General features: G+C 40.6%; 1 protein-coding gene across 1 annotated transcript; it reads right to left on the bottom strand.

Moving 5' to 3' along the window:
• Positions 1-511: 511 nt before the first annotated feature.
• GTF2E1 (general transcription factor IIE subunit 1) lies at positions 512-27,413 on the bottom strand. The gene is made up of 5 exons (XM_080919152.1): positions 27,347-27,413; positions 23,050-23,527; positions 11,469-11,670; positions 5,011-5,252; positions 512-2,025 (listed from the first exon to the last, which is right to left on the bottom strand). Exons 2-5 carry the CDS (start codon positions 23,495-23,497, stop codon positions 1,601-1,603), a joined length of 1,317 nt encoding a protein of 438 aa, XP_080775278.1. The 5' UTR covers positions 23,498-23,527; positions 27,347-27,413; the 3' UTR covers positions 512-1,600.
• Positions 27,414-27,554: the final 141 nt, after the last annotated feature.

Below are 27,554 nucleotides of genomic sequence, written 5' to 3'. Positions count from 1 at the left end.
TCTAGTTTATTTCAAATGCTGCATTAATGAGTCCCTTTATTAATACATTTTCCACTACTGACATGCATACTCATACACAATCTCATATAAAATAAAACAAAGAACATATTGTTAAAAATTAACATCTTTATACAACCATGAAAGTTTAAAAAACAAAAATTTAAAGTTGAACAGTTCATGTATCTAAGATAAACACATAGAAAGGTTTTTTTAAGGCAATCCATTGCCAAAAAACAAGTTTAAATCAAATTGCACCTATGCTATTAGATGATGACCAGTGAGAAGCCTCTAACGTCTTTAACTGGAAAGAACACTCATTCTAGTTAGGCTCCAAGGGGGTAGAGCTAGATATTTACCAGCTTTAACCTGCAGTTCGAAGACTGTCAATACTCAGTCATCCATCAACCAGGTAACTATGTCACCACTTTAGACAAGGCTCCCATTCTCTAAAACATTCTTAGTTTTACATACACTACAAAATGATAACTAAAAGTCACAATGCAAGGGAAAATACTATAAAACGTTAATTGTAGACCTTATATGAAAGTCCTTTATTTTTAAAGTTCCACCTTCAAGAATAACACCACGCGAATGACTATGTTCCTTGAAGTTACAATGCTCAACAACACAGCAGAGGCACTGAGTACAATGTCTGATGAGGTTAAGGAGAGACATATAAAGGCTCTGGTGACCTTTAGAAGAGAGGGAGGATGAGTGGAGGAACCAGTACTTCTATGCTGCTCTGTACTGGAGTTGGCTCCTTAATTCAGAGCACTGGCCAAGGTTGATAGGACAAGTGGGGGAAGTGGGGCCAGTCTCCACCTTCCATCAGAGATTTCCAATCACACTGAGGCAGCTCTAAGGCACAGTTCCCAGTCCCAGTGCTCTCCTTTCTTCAGCCTGGATGCAAACTCCTTACCCTTTGTGCATGTGCTCCTGAAATTTCTCCATGAGGGTAGACCTAACCTGCTTTGTAATTCATCATCTAAAGTATAGCCCAAAAGGTCTATGAAAATTAAACAATCTACCAGCCTTATTGGCTCTACAGATGTGGATTTGTTTACATACAAACCTAAGATCAGGCACCCCTCTCTCCTGTACTCTCTCACTCCTTTTACAGGTTGACCTCAAACAATTTTGAGCAAGATGAAGTGTTTGGGTGTTCCCCTAAGCAATGATCTGCTTCTTGGTAAGCTGCTTTGGTTGACAGGAATATAAAGAATTGTCTCAAATGCTCAAATGCTCAACCACAATGCAGCTACAAGGGTAAGTTTATCCCTAGTAGGGTTCTGAAGGTAGACAGGAACATTTTAGTCAGAGTGAGAAAAATATGTCTTGAAAGAGAAAGGAAAAAAGTTAGATATGAAAATAGAGAAAAATTATATCAATACTTTAGTAATAAGAAGGAACTGAATACTTATAATCTGCCAACCTTTCTGGGAAATTTCTTACATTAAAAAAAAAAATCCTATTTTCTCTTCTACTATGCCTCTGTACCAGACTAACAGGTGCTTTACATAAAGAGGCAGGAAGCCCCTTAAGCACCTGATGGGAAGTTTCTCTCTGAAATGAGCTAACAGCAGGGAAAAGCAGGGAAAGCTCACTCAAAGAGATCCTCAAACATACGCTGACCCATGGCTATGTATGCTTCCTTCTCTTCTGGTGTCATCTGGGCTACCAGCTCTGGCCGCTGGCTAACTTCACTGTAGGAGAATGGGCAGCCAGCCACCATAACAATGGGGTCATCTGCTACTTCCTCAAATTCATCATCTTCCTCATCTTCATCACGATGATGAGGAGCCGCAGCAGCTGGCCGTGGTGGAGAGTCATCGTCTGACTCACTGGTCTCACTCTCAGAGTCACTGCCATTAGCAGCTGTCACAGGAGCGGCTGCTCCCACCGAGCCAGCTGTCGCCGAAGAAGTCTTCTTCTCATGAATGAGTAGAGCTCGCATGACCTCCTCGTTGTCATCAGGCCCCGCACGGGCTTCCTCCCGATTCTGAAATGTGTCCACATCGATGCCACCTGGAAGTTAAAAGCCAGAAAGTCAAGATCCTAAATACAAAGACCAATGATCTGTAACTAATACAAGAAAGACTTTAATGCCTTGTATTTAAGTCGGCAAATAACAACGCAGAGCCACTGTTCCCACTTTTCTGAGCTGCTCTTCTACAAAATATCTAAAACTGTTTCTTAGAAACGAAAGCTCAAGTACATGGAATTTACAGGTTTACAGAAGCACATGAATGTGGCTGGTGAGTTCTCCCCTACCCCCATGCAAGCTGCACTATTTTGAGCAAAATTTTCAATTTCTAAGCGTTAGGAAGGTGAGAGAAGGTGCGCCCGCTAAGACTCCAGGGAAAAACCTGTGAGACGGTGCTGAGGTAGAGCCAGGCACAGCAGCCAGTGTAACACAGAATGAAAACTCGCTTTCACCTTAATGGTGCCTAAAGGTGCTGCCGCATCCTGAACTCCTGGCCAGCGACCTCTTACCCATTCAACTTGCTTTACACAGCTGCTATTCCTGAACACATTCCAGCACACACACTCCCTCAGGTACTTGGACTGTTTGCCCCAACAGAATTCTTTTTCTAGGTCTCTATGCATCTAACTTCCCTACATCCTTTACATCTTTACTCAAATATCACTTTATCACTGTTGTGGTTTTGCCCAAAGCACTCACTTTCAATATAATGACTTAGGCTTACTGCCTCTGTTGTCCCTTTCTAAGGATGAAGACTCTGCCTCAACAAATTTTATCTCTTATTCACTGCGACCCCAGGCACTAGGGCAATACCTGCCCTGCCGTATGTCAGGCAATGAGTAAGAATTTGCTGAATAGGTAAATAAATAGCAGTGTCATTTTCCTGAAGCGAAATTATACAAATTCTGAACTCATTAATAAAAAGGTCATTAACTTAAGAAATAAATTTCCTCTCACCACATATCAACACTTTATACACCCATCTTGGCTGATACACATGTAAGAAAAATGTTTGCATTTTTCATTCAGTTAGACTCAAGTAGACTGCCCTTTTAAATACATAAAAGGACTAAAAGTCACACACGGAACCTGCCTCCTTGATTCAAATACTAACACATATTGGCTATGTGGCTTGGGTAAAGTTACACTAATTTTCTCTTCTCCAAATTCCCCAAGTATAACAATGGAAAAAATAATAGTATTTGCTTCACTGAATCACTGTGGAGCCCAAGGGACTGTGAAAGACTCAGATGGGTCTGAGATATAGGAAAATTACCAACCATCATCAAGAGAAGGCTCAGAAAATGGTTAATTCTGGCAATGAGTGAAGTGAAATCACCTGGTTACTATACTGAACATTCAGCCGGAAGTTAGATATTTTGGAAAGAACTGAATTCCCTTGTGAGATTCTGGGCAAGAGAAAAGAAAGCTAGAGAGAAGAGACTTAGCATAACATGGACATCGGAAGCCAAGTTAAACACAGCTGAAGACCGAGGCTATGCCAGAGTGCTCATTCTCGGAGAGACTGGGCAGCAAGAAAGGCAGAAGAGGCCTGTGGGCCTCCGGGCAAGCTGTTTCTAAAGGTGCTTGTTATAAATACTTTCATTTTACCAACATGGTATTTTAATTTAAGTACAAAGTTAGGGGAAATGCAAATACATCTTGTAAAATAAAAGTAAACTTACACATATGAAATAGATTCTGACGACCACAGTCTGGGGGGTGGGATTGTTTTGTTACAGATTAAAACAGAAGACAAAAACAAAAATGAATACGCATGTTTCTGGGTGAGAAAGCAGAGGCAACACTTTCAGGAAGTCCTATGTAACAGGTAAAAGTTACAAAGAAGATGTATGCTGTCTGTCAAGGTCAGTGATGCTGCTATGCAACTTGGGGGTTGAACAGCCAAGATGTACAAAAATTACATAGTCAAAGTGAAAGAATACCTACATATAGAGAGTAATGTAAACTACAGGATTGGACAAAATCTGTCCTAAAGATCCCCTGTCCGTGTTTCTACGTCACCCAGAACAACTTCAATACAAATAACTGAACATCGCAGTTAATCAGTGAGGAAGAAGGAGAGAAAAGTATGGTTGCCACAGAAATATTTTCTGACTAGAACTGGGCTTTCAACGGGAATCAATTGTGCAGCCACACCTCCTCCCTGTCTTCCCCGCTGCAGAAATATACAGTACCCGGACGCAATCTTAGGAAGAAGGTAGGGGAAGGTTAACACTGGAGTGGCTTTCCATAGTGAGGAGCTAATAACAACACCTCGTGGGGCACAGTCCAGTCCACCCGCAATCTGCCTCAGTCTCTGCTGCTGTTTGTTCCATCATCCCCTACACTGAATCCAGTGCCTGAGCTAGAACTTACAAAGTCAAACCCTGCCCTTCTTAAACCTGTGAAAGTTATTATCCAACTGCTAACCCTTACAAGAATGTCCAAATAAAATTCTATCAATCCTTGGGCTCAGGGCCACTCAATCCTTTATCATGTGATACCTTCCTATATACCTCAGCTAGCAAAAGGTTGTTACTTATGAAAAAATAATACAACACAATAGTACTTTAACAAAAAATTAAAGTATGGCAGTATTTCAAATCTAAAAGCAGACATCTGGGACTGGAAAGATGGAGCAGTGCTTAAGAGCACTTGCTCTTCCAGAGGACCTGAGCTCAGTTCCCAGCTTCCTCGTGGCAGCTCTAAAATATCTGAGCTCTAGTTCCAGAGAGTCTGACACCATCTCCTTACTTCCTTGGGCACCAGGGGTCATATAGTGCATATACACATATATGTACAGGCAAACACTAATATATATAAAAATAAATCTTTAAAACATATTTGCTATCTTGACTAAGCTAAAAGACAACAGAACACAGCTGATGTTAATGCTTAGTGCTCAGAGTGTCTCCTACAATGAATTCTCAATACACCAAGAATTACCCAGGCATTCTCCTGCTAAACTGCGTTAATTGCCACCCGCTCCATGACATAGGCACCTTCCTACTTGTCACTCTTACCTTCCTTCATCTCTTCAGAACTGTATGCTCCTTGGACAGTGCTCTCTCTCAACCAAATGGGTCTCTCTTTGGCAGCCCTCCCTTCCAGGGAGGTACGATGCACATCATCCTGGTCATCCATGTTAATGACAACATTCTGAGTATATAAGTCCTCATAAGAGGGGCCTTTGTTGGTCCATGCTTCCCGGTGGTGCCCACCGGCCAGGCCAGCAGCTCCAGCAGCAGTTGCTGCTCGGTCCTTGCTGTAGGAAAGAGGAGAGGAGAACAAGGAGAAAAGTTAAGGTATAGGTATGTAACATGAAGGACAGCTGGAGAGAGGCCTAATGCATTAGGAGTTTGAACAGAACTCATCTAGCAATTAGGCAGGTAGGCTTCAACAACTCTCCAAAACTTCTTCTGTAACACAGGGTAAAATGGATTACATCATATTTAAGTTCTGCAAACACTGGACCTTCTTGCATATATTGAGTAACTAGCACGTTAGAGATTGACATGTGTCCATTAACCTGCATGGGGGAGAGGAAGGACACAGTGACAGTCTACTTAAAAATACCAGTCTGGCAAAACCACCCCCGGTTATATCTTCCATGAGAATTTTTTTTTAAAGAGTATTGTATCTTAAAAATAATTTTACTATAACCTTAAACTAGGGTGGTTTTGTGTGTGACAATGGAAGAAGTTAGGAAATTATTTTATGGGCCATTTCTCGATGTAGAATTAATATTCTCCCCCTGCCACTCACTGAACAGGGCACATCCCTCTTCAGAACCCAGTCTCTTCTGCCTACATACCTTCTAGTTCTACAACTGTACTAACTACCTGTCCCCACAACAAGGATGCTGACATTTCCTGGTCTGGTTTGCTCTTTATCTCTATGGCCTTCCTTCCTGTCAGCACACTTCAGGCCCAATCAATCCTTATCTATCTCCAATCACTAAGCTTTCCCATTTCTAAGAGTTAAGACAAGCTTCCTTCTGGCTACTACTTCCTATTGTCCTTTCAATCTTGATCTATATCAATTTGTCTTTAATGTGCCTGTTTAGAGGTTCCAAACACTCGTCAATGATGTTTCTGAACTGCCTGCTCACTCCATGTCTTGTGATTGTTTTCGGAGCCCACAGGTACTCCACATCTCATGATTTCTCTCACACTTCTCTAAATTGTCTCCCTGCATTTTGATACCTGTTTGTTCGTTTGGAAACCATGTCATTCTAAATCTAAATGACACCTTGTTACCCTCTTCCCTCGTAAGCCTCTAGGAATCCCTGTCCTTGTTTTTCTACTGGCTGCCTTGCTCTTTCTTTCTGAGAGCACCTCACAGCTCCTTGGGTTTTCCAATGAATGCTGCACTGAGGCTCCCCTGCTGTACCTGTGTCCAAGGATCTGACAGGCTTGCTACATGACTCTTAGAACACCATTCTGACCATCTGCTAGAGATGGTCTTGGGCTCATCTCATCCCTCCCGCCCTGCTTCTGGTTATGATACTTTTGAAACCAAGCAACAAGCTCTTTCCAGCTATTTAATGCATGTTTTCCAGCTAGTGCCTCTGCACTCTTTCCACTATCCTACCTGTACTAAGGCGATTCTGCCCACAGCCTTTCTCCCTGGAACCAGTTCTACATGGTATTAGTCACTTCTTCTGCCTCCTCCCTACTTGTCTCTTTGCTCCTGCTCTGGATATGTCCAAGTATATCCACACCATCTTTATGTTTTGCTTTTTTTTATCTCTTGCTACAATCGTAAGCACTTCATTTCTCTCTACTTTCTGTTCCTTTCCACATTCACTCAATATTACTTTTTGCATTGATTACCACTTGTCTCAATTCAGCCCTATCTGTCCCTAGACATTCTATCTTTCTACCTGTGCAAGCTGCCTACAGTGTAGCTTGGCTCTGTGAACTTTTTTCTCCCTTAGCATTCACGTTCCTTTGGTTTTCTCATCTGGATCCATCTCTGGTTTTGTGCTTCTATCACATGCTGAGTTCTCCCTGCTCACCCTGGTAACTCCCCACCCCGTCAATGTTTTGTCTGTCCTCAGCCAACATCTTCGTCTTGCTGTACTCAGCTTGCCTTTCACAGGTCAGGCAGATGTGGCTTCCAGATGTTCTCTTCCAGTGAGGAGAGAAGAAAGGTGCAGTGCTCTAGTGTGGACCTACAGTTACTTTACTGTGAAGATGTCGTTAGAACAAGACTCTCTTTACACATAATCCTGAACACATCGACTCATAGGGTTGGTTAACTTTGAAAATTATCTCATGAAGTCCTAAGAGGTACTTTGAAGAAAGACGAGTAAAATAGAAATGACAATCAAAATGAATAAAGACCACTCTCAAAACCTTCCTTTTGGTATTTCTTTAGAAAAATTCACGTTAGATTTTATTTAGGGCATCAGTTAAATAGCAGTAAATGTTTATGTCTCAGCAGTGAGTTAATTTGCTGAGTTAAACATGAAGCTGCCTGTGATATGGATGGTAATGTTCTGCTAATCATGACTCCTCTATTTTTGTTCATTATTTTTCTTTAAATATTGATGGCTAGTTGCTCCAAAAAACTCTAAGAACCCTGCCAAAGTAACACTTAGCTGGTCTGAGTACCAATCACGTAAATTCATTCTCATTATCTGATATTGGTTTAAAATAAATTTACAAAGTAATTCTAGCCAGTTAGCCAGTTAGCTAGGTGGACAGATAGGACAAAGTATGTTTTCTAGAACATTTCTTTAGTCATATTTTAAATAAGACACAAGAAAAGGATGCTATCCTCTCTGCATTTGAAATTTTCATCTGCAGGTAATAATTAAGACCTTAGGGCAGTTCCATTCATAGTCTAAGAAGGCAACACAACAGGAAAGAACAGAGATGGAAGAAATCTAGACCCGTCAGGGTACAACTGAGCTGTGAACTGTACTAATTCGGAGCCTCTAGGCATGGAAGATAAATTATCACAAAGATATTCTAACTGACTCATGGTGTTAGGAGGTAAGTCCACAGTAACTATTAAAGTTACAAAATTCTCTGTACAACTGGGAAGAAATGCAATCAATTCAGGACTTGCTATTCTTAAACAGTAAATACCAGAGGGAATTAAAAAAGAAGAAGTGCTACTAAGGAAGAAAAAACATCATGCTGAGTGAAATAGTCCAGACTCAAAAAGACAAATACAGTATATATTTGTTTCCATGCAGATGTTAACTTAGGTCTTTGAGAAGCAGGCTCCAGTCCACATATCCTCAGGAATTAGGTATAGAGTAAAGGACTTGGAAGTGGGGGTATGATCTTCCTAGGAAGGGAAACAGTACAGTTGTGAATGGTCAGGGAGTGGGGAAGGACTGAATAGGAAGATCAAATGGGGAAGAGGAAAGGAGGAAATACGAGAGGGACAGCTACAACTAAGAGCCATTTGAGGTACTGTACAAACACCTAACATCACAGAAGCTGCTGCTGCTACTTTTTCCATTTGTTTTTTGGTTTGTTTAAATTTCGTTTGTTTGTTTTGAGACAGGGTTTTTCTGTGGATCCTTGGCTGTCCTAGAATCCACTTTGTAGACCAGGCTTGCCTCAAACCCAAGAGATCCACCTGCCTCTCTGCCTTCTGAGTACTGGGATTAAAGGCGTGAACCACCACCTGTACCTGGCAGCTTCTTAAAACATATTCATTTATAAAAGAAATCTAAATGGAGTCACCAAATAACAGGGAAGACAGAGCCCCAAGTAGACATCTCTTGCCACCAAATGAATCCTCCAGTGCTGAGAATGAGTTACATTTAATTGAGTTGTAGGCCAAGAAGATCCCAGGGAACCCCCATCACAATCCAGGCTATTCCCAAGGCTATGGGTTGCTCTCTACAAACTGACAGCAAGGCCCCACTGCTGAAGACAATACCTACAGAACTCACTGAACACAGAGCAGACAAGCTGGTGCTTACTTAGAACTCTGACCATGACTTACCAGTGTTGACGGTCCTGGAAGGTACTAGGTACACTACCAAAGAGGAAAGGTAAACACCAACCCAACTACAAACTCTGCAATCTGCAAAGGTGATCTTCCTGCCAGACACATGGGTCCAACGTAGCACAAAAGTTATGAAGGTAATCAACTACTGTGGTGGTTTGATAGTACACCCCGCAGACTCCTATGTTTGAATGCTTAGCCCACAGTGAGTGTCACTACTAGGTGTGGTCTTACTGGAGCATTGTGGACTTGTCACTTTTGGAGCAGGGCTTTAAAATCTTAAATGCTCAAGTTCTAAGTGTGAAACAAAAGCCAGCCTCCCCTGGCTGCCTATGGATCAAGATGTAGAGCTTTCAGCTCTTCCAGTACCATGCCTGCCTGCATGCTGTAATGCTTCCCACCATGATGATGACGGAGAGTGAGAGACCTTGGAACACTCAGTCCTAGATGGGATGTGCCCATCAAACCCTCCCTTCTGTGATCAAGAATTCTGAGGAAAAGCAGGCAGAAAAATTTTAAGAGCAAATGTGGATGGAAGATACCAGGGAAGCATTGTCTTCCAGACCCAACTGGACTGATACACAAATGAACTCACAGAAACCACGGCAACACCCACAGGGCCTGCACGAGTCTAAGCAGCTAGGGTGCCAGTGCTGAGAGGAGAAGTGGGCATATCCCTAACCCAGAAACTATTTCCAATGATAATCATTCACAAAGGAAAATTTGTCTTCTCCTCACTGGGTATGTAAAGCACATCGTAGACAATATATATATATTGGTCTAATAATGCTTTCTCTGTGCACCCCCCCTTTATTCTAACCTTACAGATCTTTTGCTTATATATTGTGGTTTCCAATTTTGTTTCATGAATTTCCTATCTATGTAAATGTATTTGTCTCAGCATCTGTTTGTGCTTCTTGTGCCTTTGCTTTGGCTAGTTTGTCTATTCTGGTTTGGGTTCTATTTTATCATATTATTTTATTATTGTTGTTATTTTGATGCCTGTGTTTTCTAATGAGACAAAGGGTCTGGATTCTTCTGGGAGGAAGTAGGAAGGATTTAAAAGGAGTTGGGGGAGGGGAGCTGGCTTCAGAATATGTTGTTATGAGCAAATGTCTATTTTCAATAAAAATAAAATAAAAGGTCTAAACTCCACACAAATACACCTGGAATAGCATCAGGAGAGGGCTGATGAGTGACCTTGCTGTGGTATTGGACAGAAGGAAGCACTTCTCACTTATGCTTTCCAAAACACAGAGTAACCTGTGTGGGCTGGAGATGTCTCAGAGGGTAGAAACACTGTTGTTCTTACAGAGCACCTGGGTTCACTTCCTAACACTCACAAGATGGCTCACAACAATCCATAATTCCAGTTCCAGGGGAATCTCACACCTTCTTCTGGCCTCTGTGGGCACTAGCCACACATAAAGTACACGTACATACTTGACGGCAAAACACTCACACACATAAACTAAAAGTAAATAAATCTTTTGATATATATGACTTTCATGGCATGGTAGAACTAAGCCTGCCTAGCAATTCAAACAGTAGAGGATGCTGGGAGAAAAGGAAAGAGGGAAGCACTGTGAGCTGTAGTAACCCACAGGGAACCACACCTTCAGAAATGCTAAATTGCATTTAGCACTGACTACGAAAAGTTTGTATTGAAGATGTTTCACAAGAATAAAATGTTGCATATTACCACTCATACATGAACCCTAGCTTTTAATTTTTATGAATATGTATGTGAGATTATATGTGTAGGTGTATAGGTCACAGAACTTGAGAAAAAAAGGGTGGAGAGGTTTTGAGTGAGGGGGTGTTTGTGCCTGTGTCTGCTGTAGCAGTGACATGAAAGTGGAAAGCAAGGGACTGAGTGGATACAACAGTATGAGTGGAGGCAGGGGCATGAAGGTAAGGAAGGAGGATCAACAAAAGCAGGATATGCATGCAGAGGGCATAACAAAACTTACCTGATAATTTAAAAACAAACAAAAGTCTTTAGGAAAGTACTAAATTCCTGAGAGAGTTTTGGCCTTTTAAGAGTTAACTAGAAGCCTGGCACGTTCATGCCTTTAATCCAAGATTTAGGAAGCAGAGGCAGGTGGATCTCAGAGTTCAAGGCCAGCCTGGTCTACAGAACTAGTTCCAGGGCAGCCAGGGCTGTACAGAAAAACCCTATCTTGGGGAGGGAGGGAATATTCCCAAGAGGCACAACTAATTTAGAACCAGCTATCAAATGGCTGTGTGTTGCAGGCCCCAGCAGAGGAGTAGTTGAAGTGAAAATGACTATTTAAAGATTTTTGCCAAAGGCTCACATTCTGCTGTGTTCAGTACACACAAATGTGAGCACAGGCACAAGTTAATAAGACAGGCATGGCAGAACTTGGAACCTCTGTGACATTTGAGTCTTTAGTCTTCCGGTAAATACTTACTCTAGCCCTCCAAGGTGAAAGCCAGTGTTAGTGTTAAAAGGCTCTTGATAAAGCATGAGGCCTCCACTCACCTCTGCTTCAGGGCTGGGATTTCCGTGGGTTCTGGTTCAAGTATTTCATAAGCCAAGTTTACATCCTCTGTCTCTCGAAGCAATGCATAAATGGGCTCAATTTGTTCATTAAATCTTGCCAAAAGCGTGCGAGCATCTTTTTTGGGCATTGCTGATTCATCTTCTTCTACCTCTGCATGGCAAAAGGTGCAGTGGAAAGTTCCTACAAAAAAGTCAAGTCTCGGGTCAGAAGAAGGAAATCTTCCAGAAAAGCCTGAGCCCCATGCCTCCAGTGTTTTAATAAAACCTCCAAACACAAACAGGTCGGAACTGGTTTTCAATGTGCCCACCATCAAGACTCTACAATCTTCTGTCATATTCATCATTGATCTGTCCACCTCTATATAGGTCCATGGTTTTTCTGCTGAAATCTCATCACTAATAAGTTTTTGAAAATGACTTTTCTAACATATTTATATTTAACTTTCAGCAAAGTATGCACAGCTTACTGTTGAATTTGTATGCCTTTCTAACAGCTTCTTTATACACTACACATTTGGATTATTATTATTTGGAAAAGGCCAAATAAACAGCTAAAACTAAAAGCTTTTGGTGATCCTAAATATTGTCAAAGTGCTATTTCTTTTACTTTTCTTCTCTTTTAGGGTTTATTTTTGTAACTGTGTGTTTGTATGTGCACACATACACATGTATGTGTAGGTGCCTTCAAAGCCAGAGACGGTAATGGGTCCCCGAAGCCTAAGTTAAAGGAGGTTGTGTAGGACACACAGCAAGGACTAGCCCCTCCTCTCCTCTCCTCCCCAGCGACAGAATAAACAAACATTTCTATTTCAATGAGACACCAAATCCTATAGACATGTTCTCAGGTGAGTATATTTCCATGCCTCCAGTCCTACGGCCAAGAATAAGTGAGTGCTTTTGTCATGCATAACTCTTCCTAATTTTCTGTATCTATCCCAGATAAGGGAGGGGGGCAGGCAGCCCCCAAGGGTAGGAGGTTGTGGTCCAGTACTTACAGTTAGGCTGTGGGTTTTGTGGTTGTTGTTGTTGTTTGTGTCAAAAAAAAAAAAAAAAAAAAATCCTCACAAATGTTACCATCATAGAAGTGAATCAGAACTGAGCTACACAGAACCATGCCAATTTCCCAGTGAAGCTCAGCTACAACTGAGTCTTCACCGATCTGTTTTAGCCTTTCACTCTTCTAGGCATCTACGTAAGATTTACTAAAATACCCAATCTTCAAAAATTCAAAAAGTGAGGTTTATTTTAATGTGTGTGTATATGTACAGTCACATGTGAGTTCACACATACACACCAGAGTGTCAGCGTGCAGAAGTCTGTTCTCTCTTTCCACCCAGAGTGTAGGTCAAATGGGTCAAACTAGGGATCTCAGGGTTGGAGGCGTGTACTTTTATCCACTGGGCCTTCCAGCAAGCAGAAGCCCATTTTTTAAATCCTCTAGAACATTACCAAATAAAAAGGCCATATCCTCCAAGTCCTTCAAGCATCAGGTTACTGAAACAAGGGAACACACATGTAGTTCCTCTTGCTAAAGAAGCATGCATAAACTTGGGTTTGTTTCCTATACCCATGTCTGACTGATGAACAACATAAAGACTGTGCAGTAATCAGGGCTGGAAGGAGCTCAGACAGTAGATCGAGTGCTTGCAGTGAAAGCCTGAGGACCTAAGCTCCATCCTATAACCCAGGGTTACAAAAGAACAAGTGGGGCATGGCGCACGCACCTCTAATTCCAGTACCGGTGAGCCAGCAGATCCCTGAGGCTCAATGACCAACCTGCCTGCCTAGCAAGCTAAGGCAAATCCCATGCCAGCAAGGCACAGAACTTAAAAAAACAAAAAAACAGCATCTGAGGAACCAACACTAGAGGTTGAACGCTCCTGCACACAAACCGAAATGAATATACAAAGAACACCAGAATAACCAATTGAAAAAGCATACCTTTACTTGCCCACATCTCTAAGACATCATGTTGCTTTTAGATACCTGAATGTTATTCATTGGCTATTATTCTAACTATTGAGATCTCAAGTTCAAGACTAGAAATTAGATATGAGAATATAAAACATGCAGGTGTTAACTAATAGCCCAAGTAGATCACAGTATCTAGAGATTCAAAAGTGTCAGTAGAAGAGTCAAGGTACAAACTCAAGACAAGAAAAAAAAAACTTAAAAAACAAGACATGGTACAAGCAGAGGGCAGGCTAATCTTTCAGAGTCAACCAGAACTAAAAGCACACTAGTAACAAAAGACAAGTAAGGATCTCAGAGAGGTTCTCAATGGCATGAAAGCTTTGAATATTCTCTAAGCTGTTCCAAGCTGTCTCTTCTCTCCATATAAATATAACGGACACAAGTTATATAAAGGAGTTAAAGAATATGTTAACTTATATAAAGTTAAAGCCATGCAAACAAAGGTCAAATATAGCCTTCAAATACTATTGAAAAACACCCACACCAACATAGGACCTAAGCTGACAGACGGAAGATGGTCATCTACAAAGACTGCCAAAGAGAACTAAAAATATATTAACAAGTTACCCACGTTAGTAGTTTATAAAACTTAGTTTTTAAAGGGAAGCACTCCATTCCTGTGTATCACAAAAACAATTGGCTCAGGTAAAAGCCAGCAGCCCAGCAGCTAACCTCTTCATATACCACAGCTCTTGGTACACTACATTACATTCACACTACAGCTCCACATCCCAGGCTCTTCCCAGGCAATACTACCTAAGATGTCAACACTGCCCTACTCATAAACAGTCCTGTCTTCCCTCTGTCCTTGTCAATGTCACTACCCAATATATAATTTTTATTATTTATTAGTTTTTAGCTTATCTTTTAGAATATCATACCTAAATATACAAAGAACTGTCCTCTCAAATGCCCCACTTCTTTTTTTGAAGACAACATATTCTCAGATTCAAGTAAATAAACCAACATGTTTATTACAGGCCAATGGAAGAATGCCCGTAATAAAAAGAATGCAGTACTTCTGTGGTAGAAGACAGTTATCAAAGAGAATGGTAGAATCTGGAATTTACACAACAAACCGGATGATCCCAAGAGTGCTTTAAACATTAAGCTTTTTTATTCTTTATCCTTTAGTAACAGAAAGGTCACTGGAAGGTTTGGGAAAGAATGCACATCATCAAAACTGACATTTTAAAATGTTGGTCTGCTCTAGTAGCAGTAATGCCCAAGCCCTACCCAGAAACACTGATCCAATAGGTCTGGAGTGGGGAACAGGAAAGTGAATTTTCAAAGTCCCACAAGGAATCCTGACAAACACTGTCGGTGGAGAACTGCTATTACGTGATTGATGACAACTATTCATGTGACCAAACCACTCTGTACTAAAATGTACAGAGTGCCAACTATGAGATTAGAATTGAAACCCAGTGCCCCATTCCAATCTCTCCACAATATAAGACCAAGGAAAAATTACTGAAGCGAAGCTCTGCCAGAGAGAACATGCAAGTCAGATCTTACAGTGTGGGAGCAGAAAGAAAAGGAGAGCTGTACAAATGTCAAAGCTGGACAATGATGGGACTAACATTTTCAGAAAAGATGGGCTATCTGTTCTCACAAACTATTAAAGAAAAAAGTGGCTTAATAAAAATTCCCATGCACTCACCAGAGGCCTGTCTGTATAATAATATTGTCCATGTTTGACATATATGGGAATAAAGACTTATAAATACTAAGTTAACTGCATTACACTAACCCTGGATTCCATCTGAACTATGCATCCTTTCTCCAACTTAGGATCTCTAACGGTTCTAATCCAACAAACTTTTCCCCTCTTCTTAAGAAGGAATAAAAAAGAACTTTTATTAAACAATTTAACAAGCATTAAGTGTCCGTCACATGGCTGGCATTTACTTAACTGACCATTAACCTATTACGTTTGCTAGAAGGATCAAAGTAAATCCAATTGCAAATATGCATTTGAAGTAGGGAGAAAAAGATTCTTTTTCCAATAGGCATTTCAGAACTATTTTAGGGCCATCTATTTGATAGTACAGCAATGCCCTAGCTTGTAATGAAGGCAAGATATACTTCAAAGGGAGTGAGAAAAGAAGGGAAGAGAGATGTCTCTCATCTTAACTTTCCAAATATAAGAACAAAACTGAATTAGGAGTGAAGAAGACAGAAAATAAGGACTTGGAACAAAGGGGTACAGGAAAAACAACTGAAAGGCCTCCAGCCAGGAAACAGAAGACAACCGCTTTGTGCTATGCTGGGCGAGGCCCATGCTTTGCCTGACTCTCTCATGGGTACTAATTTTAACTAATGCTACCATTAAGTGAGGATTCAGCCAAGGAAGGAAAATAGAGAAAAATGGAGAAGGGACAGGGATATTATTTCATTTCTTATACACAGAATTCAAGGGAGTCATCTCTGGACACGTCAAAGAAGTAAAAATGGGAGGAAACCACATAGGTATTTGGGAAGTGAGGGGCTCTTGCAAAAAGGCAAGGAAACCCATCCCTACTGCTCACAAGATTCAAGTAAGATGGCTTCTGCGAATATGGGTCAGGGGAGAAATAGTCCCAAATCTGCAAGACCTAACAAACTGTGTAGAACTGACTTTTCTGAGTATGGCAGTTTGGGAGCATTCTGAAGGGACAACTGCCACGGCCTGATATGCTCTTCAGAGTCATTCCTACCCCTACTTCTTCAGAATGCTTACCACCACTTCACTACGGATACGGGCTTGAAATTCAAGAGTTCATTTAGGCGGATACATATATCAAAATATTAAATCAAATATTGAAATCTCAAAAAGCCACCTTTTATTCTGTCCAATTTTCAAACTATTTTCCTAATGCAAATGGCTTCGGTTTAACTAGATACCAAAAACAGATGAAAAAATTAATAACTATTATCTAACAGACAGCAACCATTATATATTTCATAATTGTACCTATCATAAAAATAAATTAGTCCATCCCTTAACAATTCATTGTACAGCACCGAAGAAATAAATGTTTATATAAAAGGCCAAGATAACATAGGTTTAGCATTTTTTAAAACCAAAAAGATATTAAATGTACTGATGATATACAAAACCCAATCCCTAACAGCAAACTCATTTCATCAAGGAGTCTGGCTTTGGTCCTCCCTCAAATGGACATTTAGCTAGTCTAACCATCAGTTCTTCCTAGGTTCTGAAACTCATTAGAAGAAAGGGGGAAATGTAGCATACCTGGAGGACAGATTAAAAATGACAACGTGAACTATGCTACTTAGATGACTGGTAAAGCTTCCAACACATTTTCTAAATTAGGTTTCAATCAAATTCATCTCAAAATGCAGTAGGCAGGCAGAAAGTCTAAGGTTTTGACATATTTGACATATAATCAACTGACTATTATGCCAGAATCAAAACCAAAAAGCAACTCTTCACATGTAAGTTAGTCTTATGTCAGCATCAACATACAAAAATAAATCCTAATCTCAGAGCTCTCAAACTGTCAAGATCAAAAGCCAGGTGTGGTCACACATGACTTCAATCTCAGCTCTCAATAGATAGAGGCAGGCCTGGTCTACACAGCAGGTCAGCTAAAGCTACATAGTGAGACCCTGCCTCAAAGCAAACAGGCAGACAAAACAACAAAAGACCAAAAGCAGTGAGCTGAGGGGCTGGGATGATGGTCCAGAGCTTAAGAGCAGTTGCTGCTTCTGCAGAGGCTAGTCTGGTTGCCAGCTGCCACACCACTAGGTAGCTTTGAACCCCCTGTAACTCCAACTCTGGAGGTGCTGATACCCACCCCCTATACACTCACACTCACACACACACACACACACACACACAGAGAGAGAGAGAGAGAGAGAGAGAGGGAGGGAGAGAGAGAGAGAGAGAGAGAGAGAGAGAGAGAGAGAGAGAGAAATAAAATAAAAATAAAATTAATAAAACATTAAAAAAATAGAATTTCAAAATATAAAAATCTAAGGGTTTGGGATATTGTTATTTACTACATTTCCATAACTTCTGTATGTGTGCATATGTATGCAGTGTACATATATGTGTGTATGTACACACACTCATGTGTACAAACCCACATTTACATTGATGAGAGAAAAGGTCACTGGACAGTCTTCTCTATCACTGCCTTATTCCCATGAGGTGCTATTACTGAACCAAAAACATGCTGTTTTGACTAGGCTGGCTGACCAGCCTGCGTCTTTGCCCTGCAGTACTGGCTGAATTTAGACACGCATGACCAGCAGCAGCTTTCACGTGGATACCTGGGATTTGAAGGCAAGTCCTCATACTTGAGCAGCAAATGTCATCACCCATCCCTTTCTTTCTTCCAATCTGTAGCTTTCTGACACAATTTTCCTGTTTATACCACTTGGGCATGATTTCTAAACTGAGGACTCAGGAACTGAGCAAACAATCCTACATGTCTTCTGAGTTTGTGCTTTCATGGCAGGGGTGGCAAACACTGCTTCTCTCCTGCTCCAAGCAGTAAGAGCACAGGGAAAAGTAACCTGACCTATCTATCTTTAATGTGTTAGCAAGTTTCACAAATGCCAGACCATAACAGTTTAGATGTCAAGTTTCCTTAACCTTCTAAATTACTCCTAACTCATCAAGAGGGCTATCCTCATTGCTGGCTTTGAGACAGACTCATTCTTTAGCCTAGGATGGCTTAGAATTTACTCGTTTGGGCTAGCCTTGAACTTGCAGCCATTCATCATCCTAACTCGACCTTCTGAGTGCTGAGATTACAAGTGTGAACACTATCCTCACTTACTGTTAACTATTTTTGAGTTATATAACTAAAGATTTTATTTAGCTAGTAAACACTTCTTCATGCTAATCCTAAAATCAACTATATCTTTTCCAGGGAACCACAAGAAATAGGCTAACCCCTAAAAAAGCCTACCACACATCTCTCTGATAGTTTGTGTAGAGCATCCTAGCAATCTTTACATACCTAGACTTGTGATGTTTCTTTGTAGATCTACAACATATGCATGTGTGGCACTTATACACACATTATTTGATGAGTTAACTACATCATCTCTAATTGTCCATGTTAAGATTTTATTAAATAAATGTATTCCTTTAAGAATTTCTAATTACCGCCATCTTAAAGTTTATTTATTTAAAATGGGTGTCTGTGATCTCTGGTAATCAGTAATATTACTGTAATAATCAGTAATAAAGGCTTCCAACATATTTCTAATTCTATCATTAGAGAATTTTATTCCACTTACAATAAAGCCACAGTGCCACATATACATTTTAGAAGCCACAAAACTACATTCTTTTAGAAATAATCTTACTGAAAAAAGTTAAGCAAGAATAAAACACAATAGATGCAAAGGAATAAAATACATCATATTTATAACGGGGGCATCACTCACGTATGGCAAGGAAGTTAAACTATTAACCATATCTGAACACTGTAAAAAGAAACAAGTGTTTAGTACATTAAGGAACCAAGAGACCAAAAACATTCTAGGCTACAATAAATGAAGGTAATACATAATAAGAAGGCCAGTGATTTTGATGGTGATTTCTTTTTTCCTTCTTAAAAATTTTCTCTGAAATTATGGGTGCATATTTTTAAATTAAAATGGAAAACAGAAAGCTATTTCCATTCCATCTAACCCTAACATATAAAAAGAGAATAACACACGTTGCTAAACTTAACTCAGAAGTGCCATTAGCTACATGACATGTGGCAGAGAGTGTTAGGATGGAAATACTAAGTCTACTTACATTGTTAGAAAGCTTGCTAAATCTGAAACACGCACTTAGGAACCACAAGATGCTATTCGGCTGATCTGAGGGATTTCATGTCATGTCTGTTTTAATTATATAACCTCCCCATATTTCTGGAACTGAAACAGCTATTTTTGTCTGAATAAACTTCTGAAACCCAGAACTGGTGGGCAAAGACTACCAAGGCTTGTCTAACCTGCAGCCCACTAGCCATATGCTAACTATGAATGCAGTCCAAAAAAAAAAAAAAAAAAAAAAAAAAGCATAAATTTACATAAAACATCTTTGGGTTTGGGGGGTGGAAGGGGTTGGCAAATGCACTGCAGTTCTCAAACATGAACCATGTGATGACCAGACTGTGTTGCAATTTAACTGTTGGTCATATAGAAAGCTACTCCAAATGGATCAAAAAAGGGGTGGGGGGCTACATAAATGGAACATCTACAGTTGGAGCTAGAAAGATCAAAGGCAAAGCATAACTGGCAAAAATGGAGAAAATCTACAAACCTGTAGGAAAAAGAAAGAGGGGTAGAGAAAAGCTATATTGGAGTAGGAAATCACTGCCCTATACATGAATTAACAATAAAATAATCCTAACACTCACTGAGTCCAGAATTCCCCATGTTCCTGAGTTCACCTACAAGTTCATCCTTTTGTTCACTGGCAAAGAGTTGCCCATACATTTTGAGTTAAGAACTTTTTATCAAAAGTAGAGAAATATGGAAGGCTCCAAATCCAATTGGTGAATGTTCCCTGGTGGCTAAAATAGAGCACAGTTCAACCTAAGAACTTCTGAGGAAGAAATAGAAACGGAAGCTCATCATGTCCCTCACTTAGCTGGTAAATGATACAGGCCTAAAACAGTGACTCTCAACCTGTGGGTCATGACCCCACACAGGGGTCACATATCAGATATCTTGCATAGCAGATATGTACATTATGATTCATAATAGTAGCAAAATCACAGTCATGAAGTAGTCACAAAATTTCATGGTTGGGGGTCACCACAACATAAGAAACTGTATTAAAGGGTTACAGCTTAGGAAGATTGAGAACCACTGACCTAGGACCGAGGTAGAGGCAGAAGGATGAGGAATTCAAGGTCATCCTCAGCTACATAGCAAGTTTAAGGCCAGTCTGAGCTACTAGAATCCTTCTCTCAAATAACAACTAACCAAACAAAAGAAGCCCTTTGTTTATATCTATCATTGGACATCATTAACCTCTTGTATCAACTTGAAAATAGGAAAACTTTGAGGTGTGCAGAGGACTGAAATCTGTGCAAATGTAAACAGTGCATAAACATCAGAATAAGGACACTCCATCCTGCTACAAGCACATTTACTTCCCGTTTTCTCCATAAAAGAGATAGAAGCAAAGCAGGAAAGGGGGAGGAGGGGGACTATGAATTTCTAAAGAGGATATACAGACAAAGGAAGAATGGAAAGGTATTGGTAGTTTAAGGATTAAAAAATGCTCATTATCTGTGAGTTTAACAAATAGACTGGGGCCTACTATCAACCAATCAGCACATCTTGTCCTTTGGTAAAACCCAATAAAAGCCACATTATTATTAGATGGAAAGTGCATAAAAAACATGAATCTTTAACTGATTAAAGATTTCCAGTTATGATAATTCAGTTTGCATGAGGAACAAAATGCCACCAACTGGGCTTACTACAAGCTTTGGAGTGCCTGCTGTGGTGACATCAGTGGTTAAGTGAACGACTTTTCTTGCTCTCCACACCCGCTCTTCCCACACTCATGCTGACTCTCAACCTCAGACTGAAAATATGGTCTTTGTTCACACTGACTACAACACTTGCTTCAGCTTCTGATTTCTTTCAGAGAAAAAAATCTTTTCATGCCTTACCCTATCTCAAGGCCTTGATTCTAATACACTCTAGCTCTCCTCGTAAATCAGGTCAACCTTTCCAAAGGCTATCTGTTGATTTAAACTAGTTCCTCACTCGAACCAGGAGTGAGATTCAAAGAGCAACCTGGATCAATTACCTCAGTGATTTTTTTTTAAAGAAACTTCATAAAAGTAAATAGGACTCAAATGATAAATAAATGTAGAATTACTACAGATTACCTTTCTGAAGAACTAGATTAAGACAAAAACCACTGTAATATCAAGAAAAATCACAGCACTAAAACCCCAAGCTTTTTAAAGAAACCTGTTAGAGTCAATGACAAAATCCTAAGATGTAACTAGTCTATACTGAAAGAGCTCCAAATAAATGCTAGAAATTCCATTGGTATAATTAAGCAATGCTTACACCCAGCAATGGTAATTAAGATTTTTTTTTTTATGGTCAAGGTCTCACAGCCAAGCATACTACTTCATACCTATAATCCCAGTATTAGGGGGCTTAAAGTAGGATTGATTACCAAGAGTTCAAGGCCAGCCTGAGTAACACAGTTGGCTCCTGGTGATCTTGGGCTATAGTGTAGACTCTGTCTTGAAAAAAACAATAAATGAATAAATAAGATTTCTCCTAATTAGGTGTGGGATTTTGAATGAGAAACGTTTCTCAGAGGCTATTGATGGTACTATTTGGGAGGTTAACTTTTAAGAGGTGAAACTTTGTCAGAGAACCTTGCCAGAGAAATATGTCACTGGAGCCAGACTTGAGAGTTTATAACATTAGTCTACCTTCAGCTAGTTGTTCAGCTTCATGTCAATGAAGACATATCTTAGCTTGCTGCTCCTAACTGCCTGCCACCACGCCTTCTCCACCATTGTGGACTCTCCCTCTCCAACTGTCAACCAAAATAAACTCTTCATCAGTCAGTCTGGACACGATGCTTTATCACAGTAACAAAAATAACCCCGGCACTAGTGCAGGGGTGTCATACTGGTAGCATTTTGGAGACTGAGGCAGAAGGATCAATAGGAATTCAAGGTCAACACAATTCATGTGAGTTCCAGTCTGAGCTACATGGGGAGACCATATCTCAAAAAACAAAAGGACAACAACCAAAACCAAGACCAAAAGCCCCTCTCCTTGATAAAGCAAGGTAACAAGGCAAAACTGCTCCACCAAGTAGATGATAAAACTTGTCTCATGCTTAGTTTAAAAATAAGCATTTAACCCAGCACTTTTAACATTTTTTTGTGTTAACACCATATATTCTCTAATTTTGGAAAATATGGTTCATAAATTGTATTAATGAAAATTTTTAAAAATAAAATATCTGATTAAATGAGGCAAATCATGTATGCTTTTAACAATTTCCTTCCATTAATTGATTTGTATTATAGATCTATTTGTTAAGTTAAAAAGGGTTCCCCTCTTATTTGATCTGGCCAATTCTCATTTAATCTTTCTGGTCTCAGCTATTCCTTCTTCTAGAGACCTTTCCCAAATGCAGATGACATATCCTCCACACACTCCTACCAGCACAACACACGCTCACTAGCAAACTCTCAAGTATATTATATGCTTATAGGCTGAAGGGTCAAGTGACTGACATCAATAGACACTAAAACAATTTGCTGAAGAATGAGGTCACAAGTGAAGTCAGAATAACCACGAAGGGATAAAGAACTCAACCCTTGAGATTAGGCTGCCCCAGTAAATAAAGGTTGGGACGGGAAAGGGGGGAAATTCAGGAGAGCCATTAGTGGGAAAACTCGATGGATAGGTACACCTCCTTATGATAGAAAAAAAGCAATGCAAAAGACTGTACCGTTGATTCTCACTGATCTATTTACTCCTACAAAGTCTACGATTGGCTTACAATTTAGAACTGAAATTAAAAAAAAAGAATACACATCCCACTTTGATTCATCATCTGTGAAGGTCTCACCTGTCATGGGTTCAAACAGCTGATTAGCTTCTAGGTCAGTGAAAGTGCTGCTGCAGACAGGACATTTGAAGGAAGCCCGATTGGTGGAATTTCTCTCATCCGTTTCAATCCTCCTTCTCATGTGGTCCAGCTTATATTTCACTACGTTAACAAGAGTGCGGTAATTGATGAAGTAGTAGTTATGGCGGGTGGTCTTCCCATCTGCAGCAGTCTCTACCCTCATTCTGCATTTGATGAACTTGTCTCCCTTTAAGTTATTCAAAACGGATCGAAGTTGCTTCCGGTCAAACTTGAGCAGCTCCAGCATGTCCTCTTCTTTTACACAGGGGTTCCGGATCAAGATGTCCAAGGCCAACACATGCTCAATGCCATAAAAGCCCCGGATGACATACTTGGCTAACCGCTTCAATGCTGCTGGGACTTCAGTGAGGACATCTGGGTCTGCCATCTTCAACAGTAAGCTTCAACTTCAACTACACTGGATTGAGAGGAAGGGGGTTAGTAGGCATGAGAACATAATCATTTCAATCTACAACAGCCTCTTACTGACATTATTTTTAAAGTGCCACAAAAGCATTCAAACATCACTTTAAAAGACTTCAAACACATAAGCATTTAACAGAAATTCAGAACTTTCCTCTACAGGACACAAAAGATTACACCTAAAATGCTTGACAGTTATTTTAAGGTTCACCAGTGCGCTTGATTCCAAAAAAAAATCTATTATTTCTGACAATAATGCAGTACATCAACCCCACTTTATTTCACAAAGAGAAACAAAGAAAGCTCTGAGAGTGCTCACTGTTCTTAATGTCCTGCTTTCTAGAAATGGCCGGAAATCCAGAGGATCCTAGCAATTAGCCTAGGTTGTATTCCTTCTCAGTAAAACCTTCCAGCTATGATTCAAGAATGTTTCATACACTTTCACAATGGTCTCTCCTCTCTCTCTCTCTCTCTCTCTCTCTGTCTCTCTCTCTCTCACACACACACAAATCAGTAAACGTAAACACATAAGTAACTGCCAGCCAGTAGGGGTGTCTGACAAAATTAAGGACTGACTGTTGTAACTGAAAGAAATTAATGCTAAGATCAAAGTGCATTACCAACTTTTAAGTCATATCTGATCATTAAGTAAGCGCCTTCTGTAAAAAATGAAGGGAGATGAAGAAATAAGACACCCTTAAATAGTGGGTCCCTTGAAGAGCATAGCAGAAACTGACTTCATCTAAGGTCTAGGCCACAGGCCAGAGTTGTCCTCTCAAAGTCTCTCCCACAGCACAGCACTTGAACTGCAGTTAGACAGGCTGAGTTTGGGTTGCTGTATAAGGCTGATCAAATCCTTAAACAAGTTCAAGTCACACTTTACTCTCAAAAGGAAAATGGGATGCTTGTGATTAATAAAAATATTCAGTAGGGGCCTAAAGGACTTATTAACTGGACTAGCTTTCATGTAACTTCAATATGACCCAAACTGAAACTAGCCAGCCTATTCACACAGACTATACTTCAGATTTCTGTATGTAGAAAAAATTTTAATAGACATCCCACTGAACTATTTCTAAGAACAGTCATATTGTTACTAAGATCAGTTTCAACTGTACTTTAATTTGAACTCTGAAGTACTAACCCTATCAAATTTAATGCTTCATTCTGTAACAATGTTATAATATCTGTAGTATATCCTAAATAACCAGTATACACACGTATAAAGTCATATCTACAATAAAGGAAAAAAATATACGGAAAGTTAGTTACAACATCTGTTTTAAACTACAGCACTCAGGCGGAGCATGTAGACACAGCACTGTAGCACTGCAGACACACATAGATAACAAGGCAGCGCCTGCATTTACTAAGTCTAAACCTGGCAAGCCCGGAGCCTTTCTGTCACACTAGGTGTTTAAGTACATCTGGGTTCACTGCCACATCAGAATCCCAGCACAGTACCAGATACATTTTGATCTCCTTTCCAATTTTGTCTACACGATGTACTTAGAACGTTTTGCTTTCTGCACGCTCAGCAGCTGACAGAATAGAACATAATGGCTTCAGAAACATGCAATAGACCAAAGGGCAGATGATGCCAACATAGTCTAGTGTTCTCTGTATTACTTTCTTTGCTTTACTCTTCTGTGTCCCTCCCCGAGACACTTTAGTCCAGACCACTGGTTCTCAACCCTGACTGTAAAGCAATCAAGTAGGTGGCCCCATTCCCAAGAGTTCTGTTTCAGATACCATAGAAGGGCCAGACTAGGAACGCTACTACTTTTAAAATCCCTTTAGATTACTCTATGTACAACAAGTCCCTGCTCACTGCTCCACTGTCCCATGGCCATGACCATTTTGTATCCTGAGAATGAGCATCCTACATGGAGAGACTCAGTGCCTGTTTCCTGTCCTGAAGATCAGTACAAAGGAACCATATCAAGACTCTTCCAGCCAATAGTCTGAAGCTTGGAAATTCCAGGTCAGTTTCTTGGTATTAGCCCCAGAAAATCCACAGCCTCAGTTTCTTCACATATAAAATAATTAAAGAGCCTTTCTCACAGTTAATGTATGAATTAAATCCGAAAATTAACAGAACACATCTGCTTCTGGGTTGGTATGAGTTCAACTGAAGAACTGGCATCCAGAATACACACACACACACACACACACACACACACACACACACACCACCTAACTACATCTATGCCCGTGAGCTGATAGGAAAGTGGTAGGTAGCACTGTGGTTGTATCAGAAGCCATGGGCCTAAAACCTAAACTTAAGGGAAAAGGGAGAGATTGCAAATAGGGACTAGATAAATGAAATGTGTTACAGAAACAAAATCGAAAGGTTCCAACAATATACTGAGGGAAAAAAGAACTCAAGTGCCTGTGTTGAGCCATTGTGAGGAAATGTGCACAAGAAACAGAAAGCATCTTTAGAGACTAACTCTTACAGACCCAAGGCAGGGCCATCCACTTACCCTCCTTCCTGACCAGGGCCTATGCTCCTTCACATTCTCAATCAAGATGGATCAAGAGTATTAATCTAGGGGTTTCTTAAAGCTCCTTAAATCCAGTTCTGAAACTGACAGCCCACATGGAATGTTTTCAACATTTTATGAATTGGCTGTCAACATTTAAAAATCTTGGGTGCCTATAAATCCCAACTTCCCACTCCTCTTGCAGATTGTAACTAAATGACAAAAGTGAGTCCATGTTCCTGTATTAGCTAGTCTCTAGGGCAGGTGACTTAAGAAATAACCTCTCTGACCAAGGAGGCTTCTTGGAGTGGTAGCTAGTGGTCATTATCTCTTCACCGCAATCAGACATCTCCCAACTTCACCTTACCCAATCCAGACCTAGATTCTAATTGTAAAAACACTTAAGGACTGCTGTACCCTGGTGTGCAATTTGGGGGAATCAAAAGCTGAAATCATTCTGCTTTTAGTATAGTCATCCTCACACCCACCCACAGGTTCCCTCCATCATTAAAGCTATGCCCAGACCTTTCTCCTACGGTCCTTAGGCTTTGGTTAATGTTTCCTGGCCTCCCTAAATCCCCAACAGTGGCATCTAATGCTCTCCCTCACATTTCCTCAGAATCTGTACAGTTTCTAACTCTAGACTGGGGGTTTCATCTTGTTCATCAACGCTAGCGCCTAGCATAAGCTACTCAGATACTTAAATCGAACTTTCAATACATCCTCTGGACACGTGTTCTTGTAGCATATCCATCCCAATAATGAGAGCTACACATCATCCTTTTTATTCTTAATTTAACTTGTAAATGCTTTAAGCAAGGAGTTACTAGATTAAACTTGAGATTTTGGAAAGAAAAAAAAAACTATGCTGGATGAAAGGGGATAAAAGAACAAAGTGGGTGCAGGAAGCCCTTTCAAGTTAATATTTTAAAATACTATTTCCCAGGTTCTAAAAAAACGTGGATTCTACAGAGCGCCTACAGTTTTCTGGTACTGTATTTCACGAACTCTCCATCCCTGGGCCCACAACGGAGACAGCTCCGGACTGAGGTGGTCTCCAGCAGCTGTGTTCAGACGTGTCCGGCCCCTGAGACCCCACAGTCCCTCAGACGCGCCCAGGGGCTTCCTGGGCCACACTCGACGCCACCAAGCCCGTCCTACCCGAGGTCGCACATGGGCCGCTCCGGGGCAATGGTTCTTTGGAAGACTAAGAGGAGGACCAAAGCAAGAGGTGGCCGAAGAGAGGGGACTAGATAAGGAGAGGGGCGGACAGAAGAAACCATGAAAATTGCCACGCCGGGTCAGAAACCGGGAACAAGGAGGTTTACCCAAGTGGATGCTCGAACACTCCCACTACAGCCGCCCTCGGCACCTCAACTACCGGCTTCAGACAGCCCACGCCACTTGCGAGACGACGACGAACGCTTAATTCCTGCGACCAGTTTGGAATCCGCCCGTTAATCCACAGGGCGAGGCTTTCGATCAGTCACTCTCTGACTGGCCAATGAGTTGATAGGCCCTTCCCACAAGCCCTGC

This window comes from Micromys minutus (assembly GCF_963924665.1).
Source record: "Micromys minutus genome assembly, chromosome: 7".
NCBI lineage: Eukaryota > Metazoa > Chordata > Mammalia > Rodentia > Muridae > Micromys > Micromys minutus.
Note: the sequence above shows the minus strand (reverse complement) of the source record. Positions and strands in the feature narration are given on the sequence as shown.